Below are 15,322 nucleotides of genomic sequence, written 5' to 3'. Positions count from 1 at the left end.
GGTCTCTGGGTCCCTGCACCCGCATGGGAGACCCGGGAGAGGCCATCTGGGGCGTGGACCAGTGGATGGAGGACCTCTCTCTCTCTCTGCCTCTCCTTCTCTCTGTGTGTAATTCTGACTTTCAAGTAAATAAATAAATCTTTTTTTAAGTGATTAGGTCAGAGTGCTATTGTGGCATGGCGGCACAGCAAGTAAGATTTCCGCTTGTGACACCAGCATCCTGAGTGGGAGCCTGGTTTGTGGCTGGCTGCTCCACTGCCGATCCAGCTCCCTGCTGGTGTCCCTGGGAAAAGTAGCAGTGGAGGATGGCCCAAGTCCTGGGGCCCCTGCACCCATGTGGGAGACCGGATGAAGCTTCTGCCTTCGGCTTGGCTATGCCCTGGCCTTTGCAGCCACTTGAGAGGAACCAGTGGATGGAAGATCTTTCTCTTTCTCTTTCTTCTTCTCGCTGTAACTCTGCCTTTCAAATAAAAATATTTTTTTCAAGGGAAACCATTTGGTCATGGAAGGGGATGCCTTTCTCCCTGGGTGGGTTTGGTTTTGAGAGCTTCCCACTGGCCCCTAGGATTGCTGTCTTTGCCTTGGGCCTTGCTGTCCTTCTGCTGTCTCAGTGAGGGGGGACAGCACCAGGCCCCAGCCAGGGCTACTCCCTGGGACATCCCAGCCTTCCGAATTGTGAAGCTCTGAAGTGGACTTCCTTTTAAATGGCCTGGTCTCATATGTCTTGTTAAGGCAGACTCCAACAATGTGAGTTTCAGGTGAAGGTTTTTTTATTTTTTTTGGGGGGGGGGGCTGTCTATGGATGTCATCATTTATAGGAAACTCTTATTCTTCCATTGAATTGCTTTTACAATTTTATTAAAAAATCAACTGGTTATCAAATATCAGCTCAAGATGGATCAAAGACTTAAATTTAAGACCTAAGACTACAAAGTTGCTGGAAGAGAACATAGGAGGAACACTCCAAGATGCTGGTGTAGGGGACGACTTCTAAGACAGGACCTCCAAAGCACAGGCAGCCAAAGCAGAACTAAACAGATGGGGTTATATCAAACTCAGAAGCTTCTGCACAGAATAAGAAGCCATCAACAGAGTAAAGAGACATCCAACAAGGTACTTAGCTGACAAAGGATCGATATCCAGAATATATAACTTAAAACATTTAATAACAAAAATATCCAGTCCAATTAAGAAATGGACCACAATAGGCAGTTGTCAAAAGGAGAAATATGAACGGCTAACACATACGCGAGAAAATGCTCAGCATCACTAGCCATCAGGGAAATGCAAATGTAAACCACAGTGAGCATCACCTCTCTCGTGTCGGAGTGGCTAGAATCCAAGAGACACCAGCAGATGCTGGCAAGGATGTAGAGAAAGGAGAACTCCTCTGCACTGTTCATGGAAGCCTTCAGTTAGTACAGCCACTGTGGAAAACAGTGTGGAGATTTCTTTGAAAACTAGAAATAGACTTAGGATCCAGCATTTCTACTACTAAATATATACCCGGAAGATGTGATGAACACATGGTACCAGAGGTAGTCGAACCACCACGTTCATAGCAGCACTGTTCATGACAGCCAAGAGTAGAATCAACCAACGTGTCCATCGTCAGACGAATGGGTGAAGAACGCGAAGTGTACATACACACCATGGAATTTCATTCAACTACACAAAGAATGAAATCCTAGCGTTTGCTTCAAAATGGGTACAACTGGAGGGCGTCGTGCTGAGGGAAGTAAGCTTGATGAGAAAGACAAATACCACGTGTTCTCTCTTATAATGTGGGAGCTGAAACTTCAACAAAAAAAACAAAACAAAGGAAAAAGAAATGACTGTGTGTGCCAGTATTTCTGTGAATATAGTTTTGTGAAACGTTTTACACCTTTGTCAAATCAGTGATTAATACTGCTATATTTTGTTGAGTCCCGGCTGCTTCTCTTCCAATCCAGCTCCCTGCTAATGGCTGGAGAAAGCAGTGGAAGTGGTTGGGCCCCAGCACCCACATGGGAGACCTGGAAGAAACTCTTGGCTCCTGCCTTTGGTTGGCCCTGTTCCGGCCATTGCGGCCATTTGCGGAATAAATCAGTGGATGGAAGAACTTTGTCTCTCTCTGTAACTCTGCCTTTCAAATCAATATTTTAAAAAATGTTATACTCGGCTGGCGCCACGGCTCACTAGGCTAATCCTCCGCCTGCGGTGCCGGCACCCTGGGTTCTAGTCCCTGTCGGGGCGCCAGATTCTGTCCCAGTTGCTCCTCTTCCAATCCAGCTCTGTGTTCCCAGGAGGGCAATGGAGGATGGTCTAGGTCCTTGGGCCCGGGAGACCAGGAGGAAGCACCTGGCTCCTGGCTTCTGATCCATGCAGCGCCTGCCACAGTGGTCATTTGGGGGGTGAACCAGTGGAAGGAAACCTTTCTCTCTGTCTCTCTTCTTCACTAACTCTGCCTGTCCAAAAAAAAAAAAAAAAAAAAAAAAGAAAAGGCATGCTGGCATTAAACTAAAAAAATGTTATACTACTGTAGCTTTAGTAATCTCTGAAAACTTTTTTCTAAAATTTACTGTATAGATGAAATGGTCATTCTTCCATTCAGTATTGTTTATAGCCATTTGCCTGTATTCCCACTAAACTAGGGTCTGTTTGCTTTTTATTTGTTAAACTTCTTATTTGGTGAAGCGTTAAGCCTTCTTACTTTAATGTAAATTTAAAATGTTATCTCAAAAACTAAAGAAAGAAATGAGACCGGGATTGTGGGAGGGAGTAGGAGAGGGAATATCATGATATAGTTTTAAAATTTAATTATTTGAAAGATTTACCGAGAGAAAAGGAGAGAGAGATCAATCTTTCATTCACTCCTTCACCACCAACAACCCCCACCCTGCCTACCTCCTGCCTTCTCCCTCCATGGCTGCAACAGCCAGGGCTGGGTGGCCAGGCTGAAGCCAGGAGCCAGGAGATTTAGCTGGGTCCCCCACAGTTAAAAAAAAAATTGGGCCATCTTCTGCTGCTTTCCCAGGCCATCAGCAGGGAGCTGGATAGGAAGTGGGGGAGTTGGAATATGAACTGGTGCCCACATGGAATGTCAGCATTGCAATCTACTGTGCCACAATGTTGGCCACCGTTACATTCTTGGAATTGTATCTTTGAACTATACTGAATCTTAAAAACTACTTAAAAATAGAAAAAAAATACTTTGCAGGTATAGATCATTGAGGAAAAATTGTCCTTTTTCCTATGCTGAGTTTCCCAGTCTGTGAAGTGAATATTGATCTAGGATTCCTATTTCTCTCATCAGCCTTTTGTAATTTTCAAAAATTTTAATACTTTACATTTTTTTGTTAGACTTAAAACAATTTCATTTTCTTTGATGCAGCTGTAAATTGTTTTAAATTTCAGTTTCTATGTGTTCTTTGGTGGGTAGAAATGCAATATAATTTTTTTTGCGAGTTAGTCTTGTATCCTAACACTTTCCTGAATCCACATAATAATAATTGGAGTTCTTATGTATGTCCCATGGGGTTTGCTGGTAGACAGTCATGGCATCCGAAAACGGGGACATTTGTATTCCTTGCTTTCCTGTTTATCTTCTTTCCCCGTGTCTGTCTGTGCTGTCTAAAACTTTGAGTGCTGTGCTGATAAACGTGGAAAGAGGCCACAGTTTTGCCTTGATCCAGACCTAGGGGCAAGCATTCAGTCGTGCACTATCCAGTACGATGGTAGCTGCAGGTTTTCTGTAGATACTTTTTATCAAGTCGAGTGAATTTCCCACTTTTAGTTTTAATGAGAGTTTTTATTTTGAGTGGGTGTTGCATTTTGTGAAATATTTTTTTCTGAATTAATTGATATGATTGTCTGATTTTCCTTTTATGTTTTTTAAGATTATTTATGAGAGGCTAGGTTAGAGAAGAGAAAGAAAGATAGATCTTCCATCTGCTGGTTCACTTCCCAAATGGGCACAACAACCGGGGTTGGACCAGGCTGAAGCCAGGAGCTTAATTCAGGTCTCCCATGTGAGTAGCAGGGCCCCAGGCACTTGGGTCATCTTCCCCTGCTTTCCCAGGCACATTAGCAGGGAGCTGGATTGGAAGGGGAGCAGCTGAGACACAACTCGGCTCCTGTGTGGGTTGCTGGTGTTGCAGGTGGTGGCTTTACTTGATATGCCACAGCCCCTGTCCCTAATTTTTCTTATTTAACCTGTTGATACTGGTAGATTCTTCAGTTTTTTATAATACCATGTTTGCATACCCATGGTTTATAATTCTTTTGTGTATTGCTACATGTGATTTGCTAATATTTATTGAAGATTTTTGCATCTACTCTGAGAGACTTGGTATGTGCTTTAATTTTTTGGTACTGTGTTTGTGTAATTTTGTATCAGGGCAATACTAGTATTATAGCTTGGGTCATATTCTATTCTGCTTTCTAGAATAGTTTGCATAAAATTGGTGGTAATCCTATTAAAAGCAGCAGAATGTTCCAGAAAACCAAAGTCTTTTTTGGGAGTCTTTAAATAACACACTGTAATAGTTGTGAGCCTCTTCAGGTTGTTTCATCTTGGTTGAGTCTTAGAAGCCTGTGGCTTTTGTGTAATGGGGCTGTTTATGCTATGTTGTTGAATTCATGACTGTCAGGCTGTTGGTATTATTCCTGTTTCACGCTATCTGTGGCTGCATGATGTGTCCTGATGTTCTTGTTTCATTCTTGATGTGCTTTGCGCTTTCTGTTTCTCAATGCTTGTCATTCTTCTTAGAGTTTTATCCATTGCAGTTTTTTTTTTTTTTTTTAGAGATCAGGATTTTTAGTTCATCGATTTTTGTTGTTTGTTCCTGTTTTCACTTAGATTAAGTTCTGCTCTTAATCATTTCCTTCCTTTTGCTTCTTTATTTTGCTCTTCTTTTTCTGGTTTCTTGAAGGGAGAACTTGGATCATTGCTTTTAGATTTTCTGTTTTTCTTTCTCTGTCTCTTCCTCTTCCTCTTTCTCTCTTTTCCTTCTTTCCCTTTCAGAGTTCTTGTGTTCAAATAACCCTTATTGTATTTAATATTGGTTCCAAAGAGTAGTGATGCTGGCTGTTCATATATGCCAACGAGAAGCCATAAAATGCTTCCTTTAAGTGAAAACATGAATGTTTTTGATTTAACAAGGAAAGAAAAAGACAGTGTACTAAAATTGCTAAGATCTATGAAAGAAACAAATCTCTGTGAAAAAGGAACAAAAAATCCTGCCAGTTTTGCTATCGTTCCTCATACTGTGTTAGATCAGTATATATGGGGAAGGCACAGGACTTGGTGGTTTCAGTCATTGCATGAAGTCTTGGATAAGGGAACACTATATATAGCTCAACTTTAATCTTTAATATACTCTTCAAGTCTGTGTCATTTAGTTGTATAATTAAACCATGTACATTTAAGGTCATTGTTCATATATTTATTGTTTGGTTCTGTTTCTTTTGTATTTTTTTCTACTGCTTTTTCTTGCTTCCTGTGTGTTACCTGCATATGTTTATGATATTTTTCTGACTTGCTTTTAGTGTTTTGAAGTATATTGATTTGTGTCATTTTCTTTCTGGCTGCTGTAGATAATATATTACATTATGCATGTGTAAGTTATCAGTCTACTGGTGCTGATATCTACCACTGGGAGGGAAATGTAGAAACCTAACTTTCTGGTTGGTTTCTTTAACTCTCTCCACTTTAAGATGTAATTATCTCAGGTTTTCTGTGTGTATGTTGAGCACCACATCAGATGGTGATATAATTTTTGCATTACCATCAAAGATGATTCAAGAAGTTCATGAGGGTCTGCGCCACGGCTAACTTGGCTAATCCTCTGCCTGCGGCTCCAGTACTCTGGGTTCTAGTCCCGGTTGGGGCACCAGATTCTGTCCAGCTTGCTCCTCTTCCAGTCCAGCTCTCTGCTGTGGCCCGGGAAGGCAGTGGGGGATGGCCCAAGTCCTTGGGCCCTGCACCCTCATGGGAGACCGGCAGGAAGCACCTGGCTCCTGGCTTCGGATCGGTGCAGTGCTGGCCATAGCGGCCATTTGTGGGGTTCTCTCCTCTCTCTCTCACTATCTAACTCTGCCTGTCCAAAAAAAAGAAGTTAATGAGAGGGATAATTAATTACATTCACCTCTGTTTTCACTTATTCCAGTATCCTTTGATTTTTGGAATTTCAAACCCTTTTAAACCTATGTGATATTATTTCTCTTTGGGAACCTCCCTTAGCCATTCTTTAAGCGTATTACAAGTGATACATTCTTCAGTCATATGTTCTCTTGGATTTTCCTTCATCTGAGAATGCTTTTATTTCTCTTGAATTTGGAAGGATATTTTCCCTGGATATAAGATTCATGACTGACAGTTCTTTTAGTCTCTTATAAGTGTGCCACTTCCTGCTGACCTACATAGTTTCAGACGAGAAATCTGCCATCATTAGGGTTGACATTTCTGACTCCTTTTCAGATGTTGGCCTTAATTTCTACGGGTTTAGCTATTGAGTTTTCCTTTATCTTTAAGAGGCTTAGTATGTGTCTCACCATGGACTATTTTTGTTTTAATTCTCTTTGGGATTCACATGATTTCTCAAACCTGTAATTTTATTTCTTTACTAAATTTGGGTAGTTTTCAGCCATTATTTATTCAAATACTTTTTTAGTTCTATGTCCTCTTTCTGGACCTCCTGGGACACACCTGTTAGCTGCTTTTCTGTTTCTGTGAGTCTCTGAGGCTGTTCTGGGCTGTGTGACACTTTGTCAGTGAAAGTAGGGCACCAGCGTGCACCGCCTCCTTGGCTGCCTGCTTGGCCCCACTGCCTCTGAGGAGGAGAGGAGTGGGAGGGATCGACTCATGTCCCCTCTGTGCCCTAGGTTATGGTGGCATCAGAGGAAGGGGCGGGTGGGTCCAGGTACGAAGCAGACCTGCCTTCTGCTGCTTGTTCTGCATCCTGGTTGCTGACTGGCAATTCAGCTCTCTCCAAGGCCCTGTTGGCATTGGGTGAGGCGAGAGCGGAGCATGGACTGGTGGTGCTTGGCCCTGTGTTGTGTCAGAAGTCCTGCTCCCCACTGGGCCCTGCCTGCAGGACTTGCAAGTTGGAGTGCCATCTGCTTCTGCAAGGCGGGAGGTGGACGTGAGCTCCCAGCTCCTGCCTTCTCAAGCCATCAGGGGTGGGCTCCACAGGGGTTTGGCTCAGGTGGAGTGGAGGTTGCCAAAAAGACTTCCTGTTTTGTTGGGTCATGCTTCCCCTGCCCCATCCTTTGGCTTCACAAAACAGGCTTTATTTGGTACCTGTTTTTCTGCCTGTTGATGTTTCTGGGTTGGGGGCTTTTGTAGCATCTTGTTTGGAATATGTAGGAGGTGACAAGGAAACCCAGGGCAGTCCCCACTCTGCCGGTTTTCAAGTCCTTTCAGAATCTTTCTGTGCTGTTTTTTTTTTTTTTTTTTAAAGATTTATTTTACTTACTTGAAAGACAGAGTTACAGAGAGAGGCAGAGACAGAGGTGTTCCATCCACTGGTTGACTCCCCAGATGGACGCAACGGCCAGAGCTGTGCCAATTTGAAGCCAGGAGCTTCTTCTGGGTCTCCCACGTGTGTGCAGGGGCCCAAGCACTTGGGCCATCTTCCACTGCTTACCCAGGCCATAGCAGAGAGCTCGATTGGAAGAGGAGCAGTCGGGACTAGAACCGGTGCCCACGTGGGATGCCAGCGCTTCAGGCCAGGGCTTTAACCTGCTGCGCCACAGTACCGGCCCCTGTTCATACCTTTTATATATACTATTTAAATGCTTATTAATACTCATGAACTGTATGGCCTTAGATCACTCTTAATCTGAATCTCTACTTTATCATTTGTAAAATAGAGATAATGATACCTATCCATATAAGTTTGTATTCCTTGTCTAATACTTTTAAGTTTGTATATTAGCTTATACTTAATGGCAACTCAGGTGGCCAATGCCTTTACTTTATAGGTTTCCAAATGTTTTTGTCGTCTAAAGAGATACTTTATTTCCTCCCCTTAATTGTGTAGAACAAAAAGATGCTGAAGGATGGGAGACTGTTCAGAGGGGGAGGCCTGTCCGCGCCCGGTCAGCAGCGGTGGCCCCGAAGGCTGCCCCAGTACCCGAGGCCCTCAGGCCGGAGGATGACAGCAATAAAGAAAACGTGTGTCTTTTACTCGACGAAAACGTGCAGAAAGGCGACTTTGTGGGAGAAGGACCTTCTCAGACTGCAGAAGCTCGGCCCAAAGAGCCCTCCCGCTGCGGTGACCGTCCTCTGGCCGAGAGAGCCCAGGTAGGATCCGGAGAGTCCCCGGCTGCCCTTTCCAGGGGGCTGTGTGTGCTGGGATGTCCATTCTTCCTACTAATGCGGTCGCTTTGTGTGCGTGTGTGTGTGTGTGTGTGTGCATGTGTGCGCGTGAAAATTTTCAAATTTATAAAATGTTACAAGGATTGAACCACCTCATACCGTTCACCTACATTTACTAATTAAATTTGCCACATTTTGTTTTCTTTTACTTTGCTACTTGTCACACACACCTATAGTGTATGCTCAACTTTTGGGAATAATGCGCAAACCTCATAAGCATTTACTTTTAAATAGTATTACTTGTATCTCCAGAGAAATTCTTTTGTATGATCAGACTAGGAAAATCAAGGAATTTGAAATTTGTGTCATTATCTCAGTTGTAGTCTGTACTCAGAATTTTCCAGTTTTCTCAGTAATTTCTTCATGACATCCTCTGACCCCTCACCCTGGCCCCCGAGCGGCTGTCCATTGTGGAAGCGCATAGTGTATTGGTTTTGTTTCCTTAATGTCTTTCACTGGGGACACAGGAACAAAGTGACTGTCCTAGTGTCACACGTCTCTAGAGACAGGTGTCAGTTTGCCCAGGTTTGGTGTTAGCTTGGTTGCTTTGGTGGTATCTGCTTCATTTCAAGTGTTATTAAAAATGGCAATGAAATTTTGAACTTAGTCTACTTGTAATACAAGTATAGAGTAATTTGCTAATATTTAATGTAAACTTTTTAAAAGTTAATATTCTCAATACTCTGTTAATCTAGTTGAAGTTTATTTTTGAGTGAACTTATATATATTTTAGATTTTTTTTATATAAAAGTTCATGTTCAGATGACAGGATTTTATGTAAAATGACTAATGAAATACAAGTGATACTCTTTGATATCATAGTACGGGGCAAACGTAAATTAGTTTTAGTTGTATTATTTTCAGTCTAGAATAATATCTGCTGCTTAATATTCATTCCTTGTATCTGTAGGGCATTGTGTGTGTGCGCGCGCGTGTGGTTTGTGTGTGTGCATGTGTGTGTATGCATGTGTGTGCATTGCATGCATCCAGGAAATGGGCCCTGACTTCCTTGTCCTCTTTCTTCATGATGACAGTGGTTCTTAATCCTACATCGTTCTTGATGCTCTGTGGCTCTTTAATGTGTGCATATTTTTTGCTTATGTTAGATTGCACACTCTCTGGAAGTAGTACCTTATGTTGCTTTTGAATTTCCCACTCTATGGAACAGAGTCTGAGACACATACAAAGTAATTGGTATATATATACTATATAATATAGGTAAACTACATTGAATATATTTAGCAAAGAAATCACTTCTTTTTAAAAAACGATACATTTATTTGAAAGGTGGAGTTACAGAGAGAGAGAAGGAGTGACAGAGATCTTCCATCAGCTGGTTCACCCCCCAAATGGCTACAGTGATCAGGCTGTGCCAGGCCAAAGCCAGGAGCCAGGAGCTTCTTCCAGGTCTCCCACGTGGGTGCAGGGGCCCAGACCTTGGGCCTCCTCCACTGCTTTCCAGGCGATTAGTAGGGGAATGCATCAGAAGTGGAGCAGCCAGGACTTGAACCTGCACCCGTGTGGGATGCTGGCACTTCAGGCCAGGGCTCAACCTGCACCACAGCGCCGGCCCCAAGCAATCACTTCTTAATGTCACCTAGAAAGCATCTAGCATTCTTGCTAAGTAGTGTGTTTTAATGGAAAAATATAACAGTATTTATGTGGTAAATAAACTTACGTGATATTGGGCTTTCTGGAATTATTGATAAAATTTGTTTTTGAATAGACTGTCACTAAAATATTTCAGTGTAAAAGTTCACTGTTGATGATAGCCAAGGTGTAAAATTTCCTCCAGTGTCATTCTAAAAATGGAATTAGCATATTTATATCTTTTCTTGACATTATTTTGTAGTTTAACTTTGATTTCATTATATAAATGAATCTGAGCTTTTAACAAACATGGTTGACTCTATGTAAACATCAGTAATGCTAATATAAATATTTCCAAGAAGATTATAAACCATGGTCACTGACATATAAATAATTTTGATAGTAATATAAACAGTGAGATACAATTTCAATAATGCTTATGGTGAAATCAACACTTTGTAACACTTCAAGTTCTGACCAATAGTAGAATTTTTAAAGTAGTTTATAAGACTTGGCCAAGTTTAATATTTTAATAAAGAATTAATCAAACTGGGGGTTTTATTGCCACTGCAGTGTTTATCTATTGTTTATTTAAGAAATGTGACTGCGTTTTAAATTCACAATTTTAGATGTTAATTCTTTGACTTGGAGTATAATTAGAAAACATAGCACCATTTTTTTACTCTGTTAAAAAGTGAAACTATCTATTTACTAGATTAGAAAGTTTAAAAAATGATATATAGTTGACCTAAGTCAATGTCATGTTTTTTTTAAGATTGTTTTTGGGGCCAGCACAGTGGTATAGCAGGTAAAGCTGCCACCTGCAATAGTGCTGTCTCATATGGGCACTGATTTGAGTCCCTGCTGCTTCATTTCTGATCCAGCTCCCTGCTATGGCCTGGGAAAGCAGCAGAGGATGGTCCAGGTGCTTGGGCCCCTGCACCCTGTGGGAGACTGGGAAGAAGCTCCTGGCTTCGGCCTGGCCCAGCTCCTGCAGTTGTGGCCATTTGGGGAGTGATCCAGTGAATGGAAGATACCTCTCTCTGTGTGTAACTCAGCCTTTCAAATAAATAAAATAAATCTTTTAAAAAAAGGATTGTTTTCACATTTCTGTTGTGTTTTAGCTGTTTTTTTTTTTTAATGAAAGGGAGTTACCAAGAGACAGGGCCAGAGAGAGAGAGAGATTTTCCACTCATTGGTTCACTTGCCAAATGGCCACAATAACCTGGGCTGGACCAGGCTGAAGCCAGGAGCCCAAAGCTTCTTCCAGTCTCCCATGTGGGTTTGGGGCCCAAGTACTCTTCCACTGTTTTCCCATCCGCATTAGCTGGGAGCTGGATGGGAAGTAGAGCAGCCAGGGCTCAAACTGGTGCCTGTATGGGATGCTGGCTTGCAGGCAGTGGCTTTATCCACTGTGCCACGATGGCGGTCCTGTTAAGTGTTCCTATGCTGCTCTAGGGCCCGTGGATCCCGTGGTGGGCTCTGCGTGCTTTAGCTCTGCCCTGGGAGGGCAAGCCTCTCTCTCAGACCTGAGAGTTGGTGTCGGGTACCGACTGCATCCTCATTGAACATACTCCAAGGTCATGTTACTGTTATCTGGAGGAATACGTTTCATGGTTTTGAGAAACATGTATCTTAGATATATTTTGGCAGAAAGTGATGTCAGGATGTTTTCTGTGGAATGGGAGAGGGAGCGGGAGTTGGGAGGGTTGCGGGCGGGAGGGAAGTTATGGGGGGAAAAAGCCATTGTGATCCATAAGCTGTACTTTGGAAATTTATGTTTGCTAAATAAAAGTTAAAAAAAAAAAGCTGTTTTCTGAAAGTGTTGAAGATCCTCAGCTGATACCAAGCAGTGTTTGCAAAAGAACTTGCTGCTGTACAGGACGAGTTATCACGTGTGACCAGTTATCTTTAGTGAAGGACGTAAAATTCTCATCAAGAGTACAGTCTGCCTCGCTCATTTTCTTAGAGAACTTTGGACAGTGCCTACATGTCGTAGACATGCAAGCAAAATCTGGGTTGCCCCCTTTCTTCCCGTTTCCCCGTTGAACGTACAGAGAGGGCCGGTTGTCGTCAGGTGCCGTTTCGCAGTCAGGGTGTTGGCAGAACCAGCCCCTGTGCCGTGTAGTAGTTGGTGAGTGTTTCTGTTATCTTGGATTCATTCTTCAATTATGTTGTGTTAGTTCCCAGCGACGACATCGGAGGACGGCACAAACGGCGGCCGTAGTGAGGACACGTCTGTGCAGACTGCCGGCACGCCTGCCGTGCGCGGGGACACGGCGTGCTCAGCAGTTCTGTGGCCCGCGGCCTCGCCTCCTTTGCAGACACAGGAAGACAAGCTTCCAGTAGAGAACGCAAGGATAGAACACGAGATGGACCCTTCCGAGATTTCAAATGTGAGTGCTGCTAACTTGGTAAGAACAACTTCTCAGAATTCTGAGTAGAAATAGTTACAAGGCTGAACTCCAAAAATGAAAATTTGTATTTATTACTTTTTGCTTTACAAAGAAGTTTTTATAAAGGATTTGGGATATGTTACTTCATTCTAACATTTTATTACAATAATTTTTTGACATCGTTAGGATTCTTCTTGTTTTATAGAGTAAGAAAGTCAGTTTGCTCATTTATTCAAAATCATTTAATTTGTTTGTGATTAGCCCAAACTAAACCAGTAACAATCAAGTCTTTCATGCTGTGTCTGATACTTTGATGGATGTGATCTGGAGCCTGTTGGCTTTTAAAAATTCTCGATAGAATATTTGAGACAGCTACTCTCACTTGCTTGGAGTTGGTCTCCGAGACGAGAGGTATTTACCTTCCGTTTTCCAGAATTTCTAAGCATGCATTGAGCGTTCACAGGTGTATGCTATGCCAGGCATCTCCACCTGCCTCTGCCTGCTCCTCCTGATGCTGAGTTTCGCATGCAGACTTGTGACCTGGGGTGATCCAGAACAACCAGCTAGTTTAGTCTGTAGCTTTCCAAAGAGATAGGCAAATAGACGACATTGAGAAAATTCCTCAAATTTTACTTTTTTATTTCAAAAACTACTATATAGTATAACTTCTTCTAAAATTTAATGCAATGTGGAAAGACTTTATTAACAAGTGTTAGGAGACAAAATTGTGCACCTTACAAAGATAATAATAGTAGATAGTGATAAAGCTTGATATGGCTTGTTTAAGGAGAGAAAAATAAAGATTGTAGTAACAAGAAAACAAATGTTTTGATACCTTCGGTGAAGTAGACCAATCGTTCTTTATCTGTGTCTTTTCATCATGAACATTTTAAAGATTGAACACAATTTCGATCAAATAATTAGTGACTTTAAAGTATGGGATAGAAATTCCTCATGTTTATATTTTTGCTTTTCCGGCAGTGTCTCATATTAAATGTTTTTTTCTGCAGTTTGATCCCGTGGGAATGAAATTTCAAAAGAAGAAAACAGTTATTGTTAAAATAAGCATAAAATACTCCACAATTCTTTTTTATCATTTTTATTTTGACTGCATGTATCAGTGTATAAGCTTATTACAGAATCATGAAAAGCCTTGGTTATTATTAGGGTAAAATATATGCTCTTGAAAGAAAATAACTTTTGTTCTAAATATGGACATCAGTGTATTTTTAGAGTAGTTTTTTGTTTTTGTTTTTGTTTTTTTTTGACAGTGAGAGAGACAGAGAGAAAGGTCTTCCTTCCTTTGGTTCACTCCCCAAATGGCTACTACGGCCGGCGCTATGCTGATCTGAAGCCAGGAGCCAGGTGCTTCTCCTGGTCTCCCATGTGGGTGCAGGGCCCAAGCACTTGGGCCATCCTCTACTGCCTTCCCGGGCCACAGCAGAGAGCTGGACTGCAAGAGGAGCAACCGGGACTAGAACCCGGTGCATATGGGATGCTGGCACCACAGGCAGAGGATTAACCAAGTGAGCCATGGCGCCGGCCCCTAGAGTAGTTTTAACTAAACCAAGATTAAAAAAAATTATATTGTAGTGTGTGTTTATGGAGTCGTGTCTGTGGGCTACTCTAGAGAAGCACCGGACTTAGTTTCCCAGCAGGGAAGGACAGCAAGTCCCGCAGGGCTAAGAGAACTGTTTCTTTGCCAGCTCTCACTGCAGTATCATCTCACAGCTGCTTAAAGCAAAGCGGAGAAGAAATCCGCATTTCACTTCCGTGACGGAAACTGTAGCGGGAAAGACTGGGAGCGCCTCTTCCAGGCCCACTTGTCCAGCGTTGTCCACATGTGCAGCTACGCACATCTAGTTTCTGTCCTTCCGAGTTTTTGTATTTACTAACATTTTCCAGTGAAATTTGGACATTTCCGGAATAGTGATGTTTGCAGCTGTTTATCTGAATTTCAACATGTGAAATGGGTTGAAGTTATGAATGGATAACTCAACAGCTTCATCATCTATACGCTTTTCTAGCTGAGAATCTTTTGGGGTCTTCAGATAGAAACTAGATAGAAATGTTGTATCCTGGGAGACGTCAGAGTCAGGGAAGAAACAGAGAAGGCTCGTGGGAGAGTCTCTCTGGGCAGATTTAGTTATGCTCAGCTTTACTGTCTGGAACTTGTGGGCTTCAGTGTTTGTGTGGCACGTGAGCTGGAGCTACTCTCTGGCGTTTTGGGATTTGTAGAGAAGAGCTCGGGGTGCACAGGAATAGTCCTCGGATCTTCCCCACCTGCTGCTCGTACGCAGGGACAAGTTTTGTGTACTTTAGGGGGCTTAGTTTAGCACAGAGGGGACAGGAGATGCTTCATAAGAAACACGAGTGCCCGGGCTCCACACCAGACCACGTGCACAGCTGGGGCACCAGCATTTGTAGTTTGCAGTACCTTCATTGACGGATAGTTGATTTTTTAGTGAACTTCACCTTGAGACATTTTGGCCTGTGTTGACACCTTTGAAGCCATTGCCACATTGCCCTTGGTAATCCCTTCTGCCACCCTTCCCTGTATCTCCTTCCCAGGTGAATACTGAATTGCCTTTTTCACTGTATATCACTTTACATTTTCAGAGTATAATATAACTAGAATCGTGTAATCTTTGCACAACTTCTGTCAGCGTAATTATTTTGAGATTCGTCCGTGTAGTTGTGGACCAATAGTTCATTCTTCGCACTGTGGTAGAATTCTGTCGTATGCGTGTACTACAGCGTGTTTATTCGTTCGTTTGCTTACAGACGTGAGTAGCTTCTGTTGTCCTGAATGCACACCACAGCATCTGCGTGCCCGTGTCTCTGTGAGCGTGCCCGTAACTCTCCTGGGGAAATGGCATAGATCAGTGTGTTGATTCCCTGTATCCCTACAGGTTTTTCTGTCTACTTGTTCTTCCAGTTGAGAGTATGTTAAAATCTCTGAATGTAGCTGAAA

The 15,322-nt window shown here is 42.5% G+C and overlaps 1 protein-coding gene across 7 annotated transcripts in view; it reads left to right on the top strand.

The window, feature by feature from the left end:
* The window catches only part of SCAPER (S-phase cyclin A associated protein in the ER), a 439,677-nt gene that overhangs the window by 121,893 nt on the left and 302,462 nt on the right, over positions 1–15,322 (top strand). For 5 of the 7 annotated variants that reach the window (XM_051834595.2, XM_070054633.1, XM_051834596.2 and 2 more), the window contains 2 exons: positions 8,025–8,287; positions 12,136–12,366. In XM_051834595.2, the coding sequence (XP_051690555.2) occupies positions 8,025–8,287; positions 12,136–12,366 (494 nt within the window). The remainder of the gene's footprint in view (positions 1–8,024; positions 8,288–12,135; positions 12,367–15,322) is intronic. The other 2 variants (XM_070054635.1, XM_070054632.1) reach the window with 1 other exon arrangement.

Source organism: Oryctolagus cuniculus, chromosome 12 (assembly GCF_964237555.1).
Source record: "Oryctolagus cuniculus chromosome 12, mOryCun1.1, whole genome shotgun sequence".
Lineage (NCBI taxonomy): Eukaryota > Metazoa > Chordata > Mammalia > Lagomorpha > Leporidae > Oryctolagus > Oryctolagus cuniculus.
The sequence above is the reverse complement of the archived record's forward strand: the minus strand, read 5'-3'. Positions and strand labels throughout refer to the sequence as shown.